The 18,372-nt window shown below is 42.6% G+C and overlaps 1 protein-coding gene across 1 annotated transcript in view; it reads left to right on the top strand.

Annotated features, from left to right (window-relative positions):
• Nucleotides 1-17,344: 17,344 nt before the first annotated feature.
• The window catches only part of LOC138974741 (uncharacterized), a 4,750-nt gene continuing 3,722 nt past the window's right edge, over nucleotides 17,345-18,372 (top strand). The window contains exon 1 of the mRNA XM_070347466.1: nucleotides 17,345-17,472. Coding sequence (XP_070203567.1) covers nucleotides 17,382-17,472 — 91 coding nt within the window. The 5' untranslated portion in view covers nucleotides 17,345-17,381. The remainder of the gene's footprint in view (nucleotides 17,473-18,372) is intronic.

The raw sequence follows: 18,372 nt of genomic DNA, 5'->3' as shown, positions 1-18,372 counted from the left end.
CAATAGAGTCGCGCTACCCAAAAGTCAAGGGATCTATTCGATTATTTTTCATTTCTTTATTGTTCCATTGCTGGGAAATTCAGGTCGCTTCCTCCCAATGGAAAGCTAGCAGCAACAGAGTCGCGCTACCCCGAAAGTCAAGGGATCTATTAGATTTTTTTCAGATTTGTTTTTCATTGCTAGATTGTCCCATCGCTGGGAAATTAGGGTCACTTCCTCCCAGTGGAAAGCTAGCAGCAACAGACTCGTGCTATCCCAAAGTCAAGGGATCTATTACAAATATTTTTGTGTATGTATTTCTTGTCCCATCGCTTGCTAGCTTTCCACTTGGAGGAAGCGATCCGAATTTCTCAGCGATGGGACAAGAAAGACATGAAAAAAGAAATGTTTTTGTTTAAATTTTTACAAATCACGGGTTAACAGGCGTCCTTATTGCGTGCCTTACGAGAAACAGATCGCGTGCAAAAAATACACGTAATGCTGTGTTGTCGTATTCTTTGTGCTTTGGTTTATCGTCTCTAATTAAAAGGACCCTATTCTGAGGACTCAATTCTTTCCTATTATCTTTCCGACTCATGCAATGTCACTTTTCTTTGAGATGTTTTGCGAGGAGTTGTGAGCTGAGAATACAGGCGTGTAAGTAGAACGCAAAAATCACACCTTGACTCGATCGGACAGACTGGTTCATGTAAGAGCACTTGACAGTCTCTGTCTCTTATCCCCGGTAGGATCATAAAATCGTGGAATCTGCTGATGTTCGTACTCCCCATCTACTTAGCTTCGTCCAAATAGGCCCACTTCAAACATCACACGCGGAAGACACGACTTGAGCTGGACACCACACGTGCGAACCACGCACCAAGACACCTCGCACCAGTCAGCATTGAAAACAATGTTTTCGCGAGAAATTGACATAAATAAAATCAATTTGAATTGTTAAAAAAAAGAGAAAAAATAAATTAAAGACGGACTCTTGAAGAAGTACCAACCGGTCATGTCTTTCATTCATCCATTTTCTTCTGACAGAAAAAAAATAACACAAGGAAAATGAACACATGTAAATAGGATTAAAAGCAAACGGCAAGTTGGGTGACAAATGTTACTGACCACCACGTGCGAATTTAAATTTGGGTGGTGTCCTAGGTCTCCGGCATAAACACTAATTCATAAAAAAAATAAAACTCTTTATTTCATACGGTAAAGAAATTACCTTTCTGGCAATATATCTTGTTTTAATATAACTGGCCGCATCACAAAGATCTACAGCTAAATGTGTGCATGTAGTTTTTTTATGACGAGTAATGTAGATCAAATCCTGTGGAAATTGGTCGAAAGTCAATATTACAATCAACTACATGTACTTGGCTCACCCATACAAGCTTCAGTCAATACTCATTTCCGCATTCAGAACTATTCTGTTCAAAGACGCTTGAGCGATTGAACATGTAAAACGCACTTGCACATGTTTAAATTTTGACTTTTTTCCTCAGACATTTTTTTTCTTTCCTCTGACATTTAATTTCTTAACCTCTCAAATTAGCGGAACCGAGAGCAATTCCCATGCCTGCTTTTTGCTACCTATTCTCTATGCACTGTCAATAATATGGTTTGAGGCGATTTAGTCGTTTGCTTACAAAAATAAGATATTTTTATTATCAGATCAGCTTTGCAAAGGAGATACTTACAAAAAAAGTCGGATGCGTGGCGACAACTGCTATTTACTGAAAAGGAAGGAGATGAGAGAGAGAGGGGGGGGGGGGGGAGGGGGGTGGTCCGGGGAGAAGTGGAGGGCAAAAAGGGACAGAGCCGATACGATTACGATGTTGAGGGGAGGGGGGACAGCAAATATTTGCATGCACGTGGTGGTCAGTAACAATCGTCACACGACTTGCCGTTTGCTTTTAATCCTATTCACATGTGTTCATCTTGTCCTTGTATTATTTTCTGTGGGTTTTTTTTCTGTCAGAAGAAAATCGCTTTTCATGCATGAAGACGTGACGGGCTGGATAAAACATGTCTGAGTGAAACGTTATTCCTTTCAGAGTCCGACTTCGATTTTGTCTTCTTCTTTTTTTAACAATTCAACTTGATTTTATTTACATGAATTTCTCGCGAAAACATTTTTTTCAATGCTGGCAATGTCTTAGTGCGTGGTACCACATGTGGTGTCCAGCTCAAGTTATTTGTCTTAGCTTTAAATTCCGCGTGTGATGTTTGAAGTGGGCCTATTTGGACGAAGCTAAGTAGATGGAGAGTACGAGGCAGAGACTGTCAAGTGCTCTTACAAGAACCAGTCGGTCCGATCGAGTCAAGGTGTGATTTTCGCGTGCTACTTAATTAGGCTACACGCTTGTATTCTCAGCTCACAACTCCTCGCCAAATGGTGGCAAAAACTCTCAAAGGAAAAGTGACATCGCATGAGTCGGGAAGATCGTGGGAAAGAATTGAGACCTCAGAATAGGGTCCTTTTAATTAGATACGATAAACCAAAGCACAAAGAATACTACAACACAGCATTACGAGTATTTTTTGCACGTGGTCTGTTTCTCGTAAAGGCACACAATAAGGACGCCCCGGTGGCTTATAGCTACACGAAGCATCCGGTGAGCAACAAATAAAGTTTGGTCGCTAAAAACATGTCCGTACCGTCGTCAGCGAAGATTGCCTTATATGGACCACTGCCTAACATGGACCAATACATTTCTGGGTGGCCGAGTGGTAACGCACTTGCGCTCGGAAGCGAGAGGTTGCGAGTTCGACCCTGGGTCAGGGCGTTAGCAATTTTCTCCCCCCTTTCCTAACCTAGGTGGTGGGTTCAAGTGCTAGTCTTTCGGATGAGACGAAAACCCGAGGTCCCTTTGTGTACACTACATTGGGGAGTGCACATTAAAGATCCCACGATTGACAAAAGGGTCTTTTCTGGCAAAATTGTACAGGCATAGATAAAAAAAATGTCCACCAAAATACCCGTGTGACTTGGAATAATAGGCCGTGAAAAGTATGATATGCGCCGAAATGGCTGCGATCTGCTGGCCGATGTGAATGCGTGATGTATTGTGTAAAACAAATTCCATCTCACACGGCATAAATAAATCCCTGCGCCTTGAATATGTGCGCGATATAAATTGCATAAAAAAATCCCTGCGCTTAGAACTGTACCCACGGAATACGCGCGATATTAACACCTATTGTGTTTTCAGCGTAGCAATAGGGTCCGATATTTAGACGAGACAAGTATAATGCCGACGAGTCGAAGACGAGTCGCATTATACTTGTTCGAGTCTAAATATCGGACCCTATTGCTACGCTGAAAACACAATAGCGATTATATAGCTGTTATGACCTTGATTTGTTGTTCCAAACTTACAAAATGACAGTTTTTGCGTCGATGCGTTGATCTCAGGTTTTGATAGCAGACAAACTTCTTACGCGCATCATGTTCGCGCAGGCATGCACACCGCTACACGCTTTCTGACTTTGGAAGAAAAACTGACTCCAAGTGCATTCGATTTCACAACACAGTTGTTGAAACAGCTTTTTAAGTTGTCAGTGTATGCTGTTGTCGATAGAAACATCGCCGTGGTACAGATGGGTAAACCGGAACCATGCGTCTTTGTTATCGACAATATGCTTTTGGATATTGAGAAAAATGGCCGACTTCCGTAGCATTATGCTTTGATGATCGGAAGAGACCACAGCCCCCGAATTCCCCCACGTGTTCATCAGAATAGCTATATAAGCCTCATATTGATTGATTGATTCATTTCAGAAAACTAACGGCGCTGGAACGCTCAAAACAATGTCCCATCATTGGGAAATTCCGGTCGCTTCCTCCCAGTGGAAAGCTAGCAGTGACAGAGTCGCACTACCCCAAAGTCAAGGGATCTATTAGTCCCGTTTCGCCGTTATCCCAATTCGCCCCCATCGCATTTTGGCGACATTTCTCAGGCCAAGTGTCATTTTACCACCATGTCATGTACCATTAGCTCCACATCCCATTTTGGCGCAATCCCGGATCGCCGTTATCCCATTTCGCCCCAATCCCAGTAGCTTAACATCCCAAGTCAAGGGATCTATTAGATTTCTAGATTGTCTCATCGCTGGAAGATTCGGGTCGCTTCTTCCCAATAAAAAGCTAGCAGCAACAGAGTCGCGCTACCCTTAAGTCAAGGGATCTATTGGATTTTTTTTGATTTTTTTTTTCATTACTAGATTGCCCGAACGCTGCGAAAGTCGGGTCGCTTCCACCCAATGGAAAGCTAGCAGCAACAGAGTCGCATTATCCCCAAGTCAAGGGATATATTTGATTTTTTTTTTCATTACTAGATTGTTCCATTGCTGGGAAATTCGGGTCGCTTCCTCCCAATGGAAAGCTAGCAGCAACTACAGAGTCGCGCTACCCCGAAAGTCAAGGGATCTATAAGATTTTTTTTCAGATTTGTTTTTCATTTATAGATTGTCCCATCGCTGGGAAATTAGGGTCACTTCCTCCCAGTGGAAAGCTAGCAGCAACCTAGTCGTGCTACCCCAAAGTCAAGGGATCTATTATATATATTTTTGTGTATGTATTTCTTGTCCCATCGCTTGCTAGCTTTCCACTGGGAGGAAGCGATCCGAATTTCTCAGCGATGGGACAAGAAAGACATGAAAAAAGAATTACATTTTTTGTTTAAATTTTTACAAATCACGGGTTAACAGGCGTCCTTATTGCGTGCCTTACGAGAAACAGATCGCGTGCAAAAAAACCACGTAATGCTGTGTAGTATTCTTTGTGCTTTGGTTTATCGTCTCTAATTGACCCTATTCTGAGGTCTAAATCTTTCCTATTATCTTTCCGACTCATGCAATGTCACTTTTCTTTGAGATGTTTTGCGAGGAGTTGTGAGCTGAGAATACAGGCGTGTAAGTAGAACGCAAAAATCACACCTTGACTCGATCGGACAGACTGGTTCATGTAAGAGCACTTGACAGTCTCTGTCTCTTATCCCCGGTAGGATCATAAAATCGTGGAATCTGCTGATGTTCGTACTCCCCATCTACTTAGCTTCGTCCAAATAGGCCCACTTCAAACATCACACGCGGAAGACACGACTTGAGCTGGACACCACAGTCATGTTCGAACCACGCACCAAGACACCACGCACCAGTCAGCATTGAAAACAATGTTTTCGCGAGAAATTGACATAAATAAAATCAATCTAAATTGTTAAAAATAAGAGAAAAAAGAAATCAAAGACGGACTCTTGAAGAAGTAACGTTTCACTCAGATATATTTTATCCAGCCGGTCATGTCTTTCATTCATCCCTTTTCTTCTGACAGAAATAAAATAACACAAGAGAAATGAACATATGTAAGTAGGATTAAAAGCAAACGGCAAGTTGTGTGAAAAATGTTACTGACCACCACGTGCATGCACATATTTGCTGCCCCCCCCCCCCCCCCTCAACATCGTAATCGTATCGGCTCTGTATCCCTTTGCCCTCGACCTCTTCCCGAACACCTCCCCCCCCCCACCCCCTTCCTTTCTTTTTAGTAAATCCCCCCTCAGTCGGAGCGGCAGTTGTCACCACGCATTCGACTTCTTTTTTTTTTTTTTTTAAATAGTATCTCCTTTACAAGCTGATCTGATAATAAAATATCATATTTTTGTAAGCCCTTAGAAAAAATCTCCCTAGAAAGAAATGGGTTAAAGCATGATGCTATTAAAATATTGACGGGTGAATGCCGGCTACACAAACACACGTACCAAAGTACTCATCCTCCCCGAAGACGGAATGTGACCCCCAATGTGGTGGGAACTTAAAAGCGGTCACATACGCGTTTTTCTCCTAGGTACGGGGAGAACGCAGAAAAAGAAAAAGTAGAAGAATGGCCTTTCCGAGCATAATTATATAGCCAGTTAAACAATTTCATTATTTGTAGTTTCAGAGATATGGAGCTTCAAAGTACTGATCCTTATTTTCTGGGAGCATATTTCAGAAGCAGTTATAAATTACATCCAGTGATGCAGTCCACCTGACCTGATCGTGACCTATACTGCTGGCGCTGGTGGTCGGTCACATTACCTTTTCGGTCCACGGCGGGTTATGCAACACAAAGGTGCAGACAGGCCTCTTTTTCACCTAACCAAGGTTACGAATGTTAGTGACCTGATCGTGACCTACGCTGCCGGCGCCGTGTCTCGGTCACATCAATCAATCAATCAATATGAGGCCTATATTGGGGCGGGGATATAGCTCAGTTGGTAGCGCGCTGGATTTGTATTCAGTTGGCCGCTGTTAGCGTGAGTTCGATCCCAGGTTCGGCGGAAATTTATTTCAGAGTCAACTTTGTGTGCAGACTCTCTTCGGTGTCCAACCCCCCCCCCCCCCACCCCCCGTGTACACTACATTGGGTGTGCACGTTAAAGATCCCACGATTGACAAAAGGGTCTTTCCTGGCAAAATTGCTTAGGCACAGCCGGTTAATAATTGTCTACCTATACCCGTGTGACTTGGAATAATAGGCCGTGAAAGGTAAATATGCGCCGAAATGGCTGCAATTACTGGCCGTATAAAATTTCATCTCACACGGCATTACTGCAGAGCGCCTAGAACTGTACCCACGGAATATGCGCGATATAAGCGTCATTGATTGATTGATTGATTGATATTGCTATTTCATATGTTACGTGGATTTCCATTGGTCAATTGGGCAAAACTGAGCTCAGTGCAAAAGTGATATCGACGACATTTCCTTTATTGCTTCCCCACTTCAAAAGCAAAAACACCTAAATTTAAAAACAAACAAATATATACACAAAGAAAAAAGCCAAGCACCCCCCTTCAATTTCGCAATGACTGATTTTTAAAGTTCTGGTATGGAAACAGTAAGTTCAGGAGCTCGGTTTGACAAATGTTATCGACAAGAGCAACTCTTTGGAAATAACATCACACAAGAAAACTCCAGTTTTGATTGGTTTTAATCGTGATTTGGTACCTTGCCAAAAAGTGACGTTTTAACCCTAAAACAGTACCCCTGATAAGTATGGAGCTGCAAGCTGAAAAAGACAGGTTTAGGTAAATGTGTCATGAAAAAAATGTAATTGAGAGTGCTCAGATGGCATACGCGATTCAAAAGTTCAATATCGAGTGAAACCCCCGCGTGCCCGGATGACGGCGTCAACCCTGCGTCTCATCCCTCCAGTCAAACGTCGGATCTGTTCACGGGTCACTTGCAACCACTCACGATGCAAAGCTGCCTCCAATTCACGTAATGTCTGCACAGGAGGCTGCAGAGCTTGTATACGACGCCCCAGGATGTCCCAAACATGCTCCAGCGGATTAAGATCTGGACTCATTGCCGGCCATGGGAGTGTTGTTACAGCGTTGTTCTGGAGGTAGTCCACTACTGCCCTGGATCGATGAGGCCTGGCGTTATCATTCATGTACACGGGTCTTGTGGCAAGTGGGTGGTTGTCAAAATGAGTAACGACAACAGGTTCCAGGACATGTCGCATATACTGATCACCCGTGAGGTTGCCACGTACGGTGACAAGGTCTAGCTTGCAGTCATGGGAAATGCAACCCCAAACCATGACTGACCCGCCACCGAATGGAACAGTTTGTCTGATGTTCCTGGGTGTATAGGCCGTGTTCCTGTGCCTCCATACCCTCAGTCGGCCGTCAGTGACATGGAGAAGGAATCTGCTTTCGTCCGACCAGTGGATCCTCCTCCACGTTCTCAGGTTCCATCTTTGCCGTGCCAGACACCATGCCAAGCGTCTTCTCTTGTGGTCATCTGTCAGTCGGGGACGCTTAACGACTCTTCGGGCTGCCATTCCTGCAGCTTTCAAGCGGTTTCGTACGGTCCTGGTTGACAGATGTCGATTTGGAAGCCATGCTCGTTTCAGGACGGTACTCGTTGAAAATGGCTCACGCCGAATTATTCGGAGAAAAGCTCGGTCTTCACGTTCTGACGTCACACGGGGTCGCCCTGACTGTGGACGGTCCTTCACAGCACCAGTCTGACGATGTTTGCGTACCAAACGGCTGATGACTGTGTAGTGGTAGCCAAGTTGACGACCAATCGCTTTGAAGGATGCTCCTGTAGCATGCATTCCTATAATCTGCCATCGGATCGCCTCTGATAATCGTCTTCTCGCCATGTTCACAGAGAATGTTTGCAAATTGTCGTCGCCCAGTGTTAAATACAGAAATTTGCAGCGTGACCATACTGCCTTTTTTAACATGAATGGGTTGCATGCTGCACGTGCTTCTCACAGGCAGTGGCGACACAATCTTGACGCGTGAACTTCCCAACCTTATTATGGAAACCCATGTATGTCATTACGAAGAAAAAAATGGTAAAACAAATTTGACTCAATTATTATCACAAATTCATTCGGGGGGTGCTTGGCTTTTTTCTTTGTGTATATATGAAAATGTAATGATCCCAGAATTTAGTTGATCAAGTGACTAAAGACTTTTTGAAAGAAAAGCCATTTTGAAATACTGAAAAGTCAATCAATCAATCAATCAAAGTACAAGAAAAGAGAGAACAAAAAGAAATAATAATCAGAGGGAGGGATATGGAACAGCCAAAACTGAGACAAATACTTTTGTAATTTCTTTAATCAATCAATCAATCAATGACGCTTATATCGCGCATATTCCGTGGGTACAGTTCTAGGCGCTCTGCAGTGATGCCGTGTGAGATGAAATTTTATACGGCCAGTAATTGCAGCCATTTCGGCGCATATTTACCTTTCACGGCCTATTATTCCAAGTCACACGGGTATAGGTAGACAATTATTAACTGTGCCTAAGCAATTTTGCCAGGAAAGACCCTTTTGTCAATCGTGGGATCTTTAACGTGCACACCCAATGTAGTGTACACGGGGGGAGGGTTCGGACACCGAAGAGAGTCTGCACACAAAGTTGACTCTGAAATAAATTTCCGCCGAACCTGGGATCGAACTCACGCTGACAGCGGCCAACTGAATACAAATCCAGCGCGCTACCAACTGAGCTATATCCCCGCCCTAGGCAAGTAAATACAAAATGTCCAAAGAATTAGCAATATATCTAACATTGACAGACTGTGTGATGATATCTTCGACCTCCGGTCTCGATTTTGATATCACTGTCAAAACAGACCATAGCAGAAGATATCATCACACAGTCCGTCAATATTGGGTAATATCGCGCGTATTCCGTGGGTACAGTTCTAAGCGCAGGGATTTTTTTTTATATTTAAAAAAAAAATTGTTTATGCAATTTATATCGCGCACATATTCAAGGCGCAGGGATTTATTTATGCCGTGTGAGATGGAATTTTTTTTACACAATACATCACGCATTCACATCGGCTAGCAGATCGCAGCCATTTCGGCGCATATCCTACTTTTCACGGCCTATTATTCCAAGTCACACGGGTATTTTGGTGGACATTTTTATCTATGCCTATACAATTTTGCCAGGAAAGACCCTTTTGTCAATCGTGGGATCTTTAACGTGCACACCCCAATGTAGTGTACACGAAGGGAACTCGGTTTTTCGTATCACCCGAAAGACTAGCACTTGAACCCACCACCTAGGTTAGGAAAGGGGGGAGAAAATTGTTAACGCCCTGACCCAGGGTCGAACTCGCAACCTCTCGCTTCCGAGCGCAAGTGCGTTACCACTCGGCCACCCAGTCCTTGACTTCGGTCCACAGTGGGTTATGCAACACACTGGCGCAGGCAGGTCTCTTTTTAACCTGACCAAAGCTGCGAATGTTAGTCAAATCAAATTTATTGTTTTTTGGGGTCCCGCCAACCACTTTGGGTCACATCATGACCAAAATCACACGAATGTTAGTGACCTGATCGTGACCTAATGAGTAATAAATATAGAATGTGTAAAAATCCCACACAACTACCTAAGGTCGGACCCAAACTACTACAAAGTCACACACAAACACCAATAGTTAGGACACAACTACCTAAGGTCGGACCCAAACTACTACAAAGTCACACACAAACACCAATAGTTAGGACACAACTACCTAAAGTCAGACCCAAACTACTACAAAGTCACACACAAACACCAATAGTTAGGACACACCTACCTAAGGTCGGTCCCATACTACTACAAAGTCACACACAAACACCAATAGTTAGGACACTGGGCAAGAGTTCACACACAAATACCTATCAGGTCGCACCCAAACTACTAACAATTATACAAGGGCAGGTAAGACATACTATATCCTGAGTTATCTCTCTTGGAAATTATAATGAATTTATTAAAGAGACTATAAACCCCAGCTCTAATTATAGGATCTTAGGGGACTTTTTCTAACTCTAAGCTCTCAAATAACTATCATACATACTAAACAATGTAAGATGGTAGAGCACGTGGCCAAATTAATTTGCGGCGACCAGGGTTCGAACATGCAACCGTATGAATACAAGTCCAAGGCGCTACCACTGCGCCAAGAAGGTCGCCGTACACTGCTTAGTCCATTATGACCGTATTTAAACTGCCACAACTTCTTTATTTTGCATAGGAACAATATTGTTCTTATATCAAATTAGGTATTTGGTTGTAGACCATGGCGCTTTGAGGTAATTGCTTTGGTATGATAAGATAAAGCGCGGCCGGTATAAATAGCCAAATTTCATTTTCATTCAAACAGATACACAAAGAGATGGAGAGAGATACAGAGAGGGAAATGAACAATTTGGAGCGCCCACTCGAATCTGAGCGTATTTGGGGCGGCTGGTCACAATTTATTGACACCAGGGACCCGTTTTCTGTTATGGAGCAACCAATATTGCCTCCCCAATCCGGGATTCGAACCAGCGCAATGCGCTAACAGACTTCGCTTCTTGTCCCCACTAAGGGAAAGAAAGAGAGATAATAATACAACTTCTGTTTCGACTCAGGCCACATTTCGGGGCTTTACTCCGGGTTCTCCAGTCTGCTCCCCCCTCAAAAATATTCTCAAAAAAATTAATGTTTACTAGGTTGGGTCTGGTGCACTCCAAAGTTGCGAGTTTGCCTTTGCTGAGAGGGCTGCCCAAAATACTGAACTAATTTTCAGTCCCTTTTAAGTATAATTCTCTTTAAATATTGTAATTATTGTATTTAAATTGCATAGATGTAATCTACATACTCTTCTGAATAATTTGATATAAGAACAATCTTGTTCCGATGAAAAATAAAAAAGTTGTGGCAGTTTAAAAACGGTCATTATGGACTAAGCAGTGTACTTGAATAAATTCATTATAATTTCCAAGAGAGATAACTCATGATATAGTATGTCTTGCTACTGACAGTAAGAAAACACGAGTTACCTGCCCTTGTATAATTGTTAGTAGTTTGGGTGGGAACCGTTGGCATTTGGGTGTGAACTCTTGCCCAATGTACTAACTATTGGTGTTTGTGTGTGACTTTGTAGAAGTTTGGGTCCGACCTTAGGTAGTTGTGTGCGACTTTTACACACAAATTCTGCACACAAATGCCAAGGTACCCTTATAACCACCTCTGTGTGTGTTTAGTTGTGTGTGTTCTTGCGAAAGTGTGTGTGTTCCAGTCATTTTGATCGCGGAACTGAGTTAACTTTTGATCTATGAAAATGTTTAAGCAGAAACCAGTTGCTGGAGTTTTGATTCTGTGTGGTATCCCTTGTTCATACCGAGCTAAATGAAACGCCTGACAGTGTTGCTTTTGATACAGGTGTTCGCTCGCTTTCACATATTGAAGGATCTTGTCTTTCTGATCCACCCAAAGTTATAATTTTGCGTTATCATTGCAAGTTAGTAGAGAGAGGGAGACACTTTGACATTTTATTGATTGAACACGAAGGTTCATTTCAAGAGGGGGATGGTTGGGGTAAAGGGTACAGCTTTGCGATATTTTAAAACAATTTACACTAATTATCGTTTTCGTCGCGACATGGAAACCAGACGGCGTTGAGGATGAGTGCCTTTAAGGTTTGGCACAGTCTTACGCATGGTAAATTAAAGGCACAGTGCAGCTCACAGCCTTCGTTTTGCGTTTTTGTTGCAGCTGAGTGCATTTACAGTTCAAAAATCCTCCTATGGTAGTAAAACAAACCCAAAACTACCCAACGACGACATCTGTGAAGCTCGACAGTTTCTTGTTCACGCGAGTGCATAAATTAACCTAGTTATTACGTGGTGTTTGGTCGGAGTTCGATTCAACTGAGTGATTCCGGCCTCCATTTTGTTTTACACAAACTCATGATGACGTCTGACATAGTTTGCTAGTGACGTCTCTTTTTGTGCATGATGTGGTGATCTACCTGATCTAAATTTAGATAATAAAATAGGTCAAGACCAGCCGGGTCCGAGTACGAAATTAATTCGTAAAAAAATCGCAGTTCTTGACTCTTTGGGTGCAAGTCAATGAATCTTTGTAGTTCTTCTAACGGATAGCTGCCTGAGGTGTGACTAAAAGCCCCAGGGGATCCGTGCACCTGGATTTGACAAGTTCAGTACCTTTAAGATTGTTGCACATCCGATTTTTCAATCACCTGGTGCACTGTCTATGCCACAACTACTATTTCGCAGCATCTTAATCACTTCGTTCCACCTCTCCAGAGACCTTTCCATGTCTCCGATACAGGGCCGGACTACCGGGGGGGGTTATGGGGGTTGCGCAACCCCCCCCTAGCCTAAACATGTACCTTACTTATTTTTTTTATTTTTTATTATTGCTTATTTTATGCCGTTTCATGCAAGGAGCGACCATTTTCCTATCTCAGAATATGACCTACCCGTCAGCTTCAGGGGGCTTCGCCCCCTGACCCCCACAACGAGGGGGGGGGGTGTGGGTTCTAGGGTTTCCGGACCCCCCCCCCCCCCCAGCCAAAAAATAAAAATATTGAATGAGGTATGCATTTCTTTACTTTTACATTGAGTATCAATTTGTGGGGTATTAATCAGTGACAAAATCTGCTGCCTGAAACTGGTAATGATCATCCTCAGAATGCACCAGATTGCACCATTTTGCATCCTTTTTTTAAAAATTTTCCGGGGGGGCATACCCCCGGACCCCCCTAGCAAGCTAGGCGCTTCGCGCCGTCGGCTCGGCGCTTCGCGCCGTCGGCTCGGCGCTTCGAGCCTTCACACCCATATCTTCACAATATACTTTTGGAAAAAAAACAGTCATAAAATGAACTGATCCGCCCCTGCCGCCAGGGGGGACATCCCCCTGGGCCACCACTGGCAACCCCCCCCCTCCTCTTCGCCTAGTCCGGCCCTGCCGATACTTGAGGCAAGGTCAGAATATGTGCTGGTCGTTTCGACAGGTGTGTCTGTCTCTGTGTACTGCACACTGGAATGTCCCTCACGACGCGCACTGTCACCGACTGTAGCGCTGATGTTTTCCGCACGCTTTTCAGCATCTCCTGTGACACGTCCGTGACCTGTTTTCTTGTTCTTGGCATTACTGCGTGTCACCACGCCTGTATGGAAAGCCGTTTGGCTCATAACCATTACACGCGTAATAAAAAATAAATACACGCGTAATAAATGATTAATACGCGTGTAATAAATGATTTATGCGCGTGTAATAATCATTTTTTACGCGTGTAAGAAATGATTAAATACGCGTGTAATAACTATTTCAAGCGCGTGTAAGAAATGATTAAATACGCGTGTAATAAATATTTCATGCACGTGTAAGAAATGATTAAATACACATGCAGGAAATAGTTTATACGCGTGTAAGAAATGATTAAATGCACGTGGAATAAAAATGTCATACACGTGTACGAAATGATTAAATACACGCGTAATAAATATTTCATGCGCGTGTAAGAAATATTTAATACACGCGTAATAAATATTTTATGCGCGTGTAAGAAATAATTAATACACGCGTAATAATCATTTCATGCGCGTGTAAAAAATATTTAATACACGCGTAATAAATATTTCATGCGCGTGTAAGAAATAATTAATACACGCGTAATAATCATTTCTTACACGCGTATGAAATATTTATTACACGTGTATTTAATCATTATGCTATTCCATAGCATAAGAAAAAAGATAAATTACACGCGCATTAATCATTTATTACACGCGTATTAATCATTTATTACGCGTGTATTTATTTTTTATTACGCGTGTAATGGTTATGAGCCAAACGGCTTTCCATACGCCTGTCTGAGCTACACTATGCATACCATTGTCCGAACATCGTGATCCACGTGCATATGTACTGACTTCTCCAACAGTGTGTTTGTCAGCTTGTCCATGTTGTTTGTCAGGAATAACTTCTTTGCCAACTGTGTCATTTGTTTTTACATAGCAACTTTCCGGTGAGGTAAAGAGAGAGTCTCTGGTGTATCTCCTACCTTGGTCTGTCTCTGCCTTTTGTTAACCCGATGTTGGTCCCGTCGTATTTGCGAAGGCGATTTTCTCTTCCACTGTGACAAGGTAGTGGTAGCGGGTGTCATGGCGGCCTCATGGCTTGTAGCTGTCAGGCGAAGCGTAAAAACAGCATTTGGACCCTAGCCACATACCTGCCATGATGTCACTGTTTTTCGCCAACAGGGTGGTCAGTAGATCACATGCTCCTGCAGGTAAACCGGCAACGTCCATAATTCGGCGTGGTTCAGGAAAACGTTGACAATATGCGAAGAGCAAAAGTTACAAGCGTCTTCCTTCCACTGCCGGTGACCTTGACCCCGAGGGTTGTGGCATAAGCAATACAAATTAGCTTCTTTTCAACCAGCCCTCGCCCAGAGAGGCACTACTCTAATCGTATCTCTACTATATATAAACATGGATGTAAGTGTGTGTGTGTGCGTGTGTCTGCCTGTGGTCGCCATAACTCACGAATGACAAAAGGCAAGAAAAAGAAAATGTGCATGCACACTGTCCAGAAGCCACAGATGTGCACTTGGGTTTCAGTTTCCTGATTCATTGTTTCCTTTCTCAGATCATGCAACTCCCCATTATGGAATACACCGTATAAAGTTCAGAACAGAGTCTACTGTTCATCTGTGCATGCCAGTGATAATTGACATTCTATATTGCTATTATACGTAGAATAAATGAAGAAGAAACAGCTTGACTGGAAAGTACAGGAATGTTCTCGAAGCCAAGGAGACAACTCTGGCTTTTCTAGCCATGAAAGGGAGGTAACTCTTACCATGCACGCAATACTTTATCATTTTCAAACGATGAACAGGAATGGCGTAAAACCCGGGCCCTGAGAGAGAGAGAGAGAGAGAGAGAGAGAGAGAGAGAGAGAGAGAGAGAGAGAGAGAGAGAGAGAGAGAGAGAGAGAGAGAGAGAGAGAGAGAGAGAGAGAGAGCAGAGACTAACCCACACACACACAAACACTCACACGCACACAATCACTCCCCCAAACACACACACACACACACATACACACAAGCACACACACACACACACACACACAAACACACACACACACACACACACAAACACACACACACACACACACACACACACACACACACACACGTACACAACAACAACCGAACTGCCCACCCTCCCTTTTCTCCTTCCTATCTTCATCTCTCTGTTTGTGTCTGCGCGAATCTGAAGCTGGAAACCTAGTTCATGTTGTTTTGTTATCGTCATGTAGCAGGTATGAGTGTTTTGTTTTTCTTCTCTGAAGTAATGACACCTGATGTGCCTTTCTTCTAGTTCCATTGATAGAGAACAATTAGGGTGGGGTTTGATCTTTGTTATGCTCTTGAATAGTCAAGGCGTGAAATTAATTTCTGCAGAAACACGATACCTTTCCTCGTTTCAGCTAGGCGCGGCTGAAAAACATGCCTATCAATGCGTTTGCTAACTTCTGACACACTGTTTAGAAAAATGACGAATTTTTGAGTGCTTAAATACCACTTTTACATTGTATTTATGGGAATTTAATTCTAGTGCAGAAATTCTATGTTCACATCATGTTGGTGAAAATGCAAAAAAAAAAAACAACAACAGCGGCAACGACAAAAATAAAACGCACAAAGTAACGAAGACACAAAGTAACAACACATTACACACGCATACACAATCCAATGCATCATCTCTCTCCCCCCCCCTCCCCTCCCATCTCTGTTCTTCAACATGGACAAGTACACGCACATAATTAATTCGTCTCGCCCCCTCTCAATCAGCCACCATCCATATGTCTGTCTCTGTCTCTGTCGCTGTCTCTGTCTCTGTCTCTGTCTCTGTCTCTTTCTTTCTACCTCAGCCTCTCTCTATGTCTCCCCACCCACGCTCTCTCTCTCTCTCTCTCTCTCTCTCTCTCTCTCTCTCTCTCTCTCTCTTTCTCTCTCTCTCTCTCCCCTCTCTATCTCTTTCTATCTCAGCCTCTCTCTATGTCTCCCCACGCTCTCTCTCTCTTTCTCTCTCTCTCTTTCTCTCTCTCTTCTCTCTCTCTCTCTCTCTCTCTCTCTCTCTCTCTCTCTCTCTCTCTCTCTCATCTCTCAGTCTCCCTCTCCAACTATAGTTATTGCTATGTGCTTGCCAGATACATGGCGGAAGCTTAGGCTCTGTGCATAATCTCCTGATTACAAATAAGTTCACTTTCAGTTTCTGTTGCCTTTGCGGTAAATTTACCTGAAATTTACAGTGAAATTCGATGTCTGCAGATTTGTTTACTTTAAAGTGCTGATTATGTGCCTCCTGCAAACAACGGACATGGACTCAATTTCTTTAAACCCATTTTAATGTGAATTGTCTCCTGATGAGTGGTAGAGGAAAATATGAAACGTAATCAAGTTGCAGGGCTAAACAGGAAGGCATTTTGAGAAAAAAAAGGTTTGGTCTGTTCGTGGTTCAGTGTTATATGCCAGGTACATGGAGGAAGATACACTTGTATCCTGATTATAAATAAGTTCACTTTCAATTTCTGTTGCCCTTGTGCTAGATTTACCTAATACACACAGTGAAATCTGAAAAATGCTGATTCTGTTCCTCCTGCAAATATTGGACATGGACATTTTGTATGTGAATTGTCTTCTGATGAGTGGTAGAGGAAAACTTGAAACATAATCATGTTGCAGGGCTAAACAGGAAGGCATTTGAAGAAAAACACTAAAGGTTTGGTCTGGTCGTGGTTCAGTGTTATGTTATACACGTAATCTTTGCTTGTACAGTACAGCAGCGTTAACTGGCGCTTTGATATCTCTGATTTAGCATTGCGTTAAAATCGAAACAGTTGTGGGAGGTACCTTTTCGTTTCAGTTCTAATCTACTAGGGAAACTGGTCTTGTTTACGGAATAGAGCCATACATTTAAGTGGTGCTGTAGAATCATAGTATTAAGTTTGACTGCTGACATTGGGGCTAAGCTTGTCTGTTTTCTGGAGAAACTGAGCGGTACGTGTTCCTTCACATTGAAATGAAGCGTTCTGTATGGATTGTGAACCCAACAGTTAACAACAGCTGCTTTATCATAGCTCTTGTCTCAGTCAGCGTTCTCGTTACAGAAGGTAAGTGGGTTTTTTCTTCTTGTTTTGTAGTAATGGTAATGATAATGATGAGATGTCTGTCTGTCTGTCTGTCTGTCTGTCTGTCTGTCTGTTTGTCTGTCTGTCTGTCTGTATGTCTGTCTGTCTGTATTTCAGTCTGTCTGTATGTCTGTATGTCTATCTGCCTGTCTTTCTGTCTGTCTGTCTGCCTGTCTGTCTCTCGCTCTCTCGTGGGCCAGATGTAAAAAAGCAGATCACTGCTTACTCTATTACCCCCTTTAAACAAGTAATTGTTCTTGTTCTTGTTATTGTTCTCTTATTTTTATTTAACAGTAATGCTAAGAACAAGTCGCGTGAGGCGAAAATACAACATTTAGTCAAGCTCAGTCGAACTCACAGAATAAAACTGAACGCACTGCATTTTTTCCGCAAAACCGTATACTCGTAGCATCGTCTGTCCACCGCTCCTTCTGAGTGTGTTTTTCATCCAAACATATCATATAATATATGTTTTTGGAATAAGGAACCGACAAGGAATAAGATGACAATGTTTTTACTTCGATTTCGGAAATTTAATTGTAATCATGATTTTTATATTTTTAATTTTCCAAGCTTGTTTTTAATCCGAATATAACATATTTATATGTTTTTGGAGTCAGAAAATGATGACAAATAAGATTAAATTATTTTTGAACCGTTTTATGAAAAAAAAAATTGTAATTACAATTTTCAGATTTTTAATGACCAAAGTCATCAATTAATTTTTGACCCTCCAAGCTGAAATGCAATACCAAAGTTCGGCCTTCGTCAAAGATTGCTTGGCCAACATTTCAATCCATTTTATTAAAAAATGAGGGTGTGACAATGCCGCCTCAAGTTTTACAAAAGCCGGTTATGACGTCATCAAATACATTTATCGGA

This window comes from Littorina saxatilis, linkage group LG8, assembly GCF_037325665.1.
Source record: "Littorina saxatilis isolate snail1 linkage group LG8, US_GU_Lsax_2.0, whole genome shotgun sequence".
In the NCBI taxonomy this organism is placed as follows: domain Eukaryota; kingdom Metazoa; phylum Mollusca; class Gastropoda; order Littorinimorpha; family Littorinidae; genus Littorina; species Littorina saxatilis.
The sequence above is the reverse complement of the archived record's forward strand: the minus strand, read 5'-3'. Positions and strand labels throughout refer to the sequence as shown.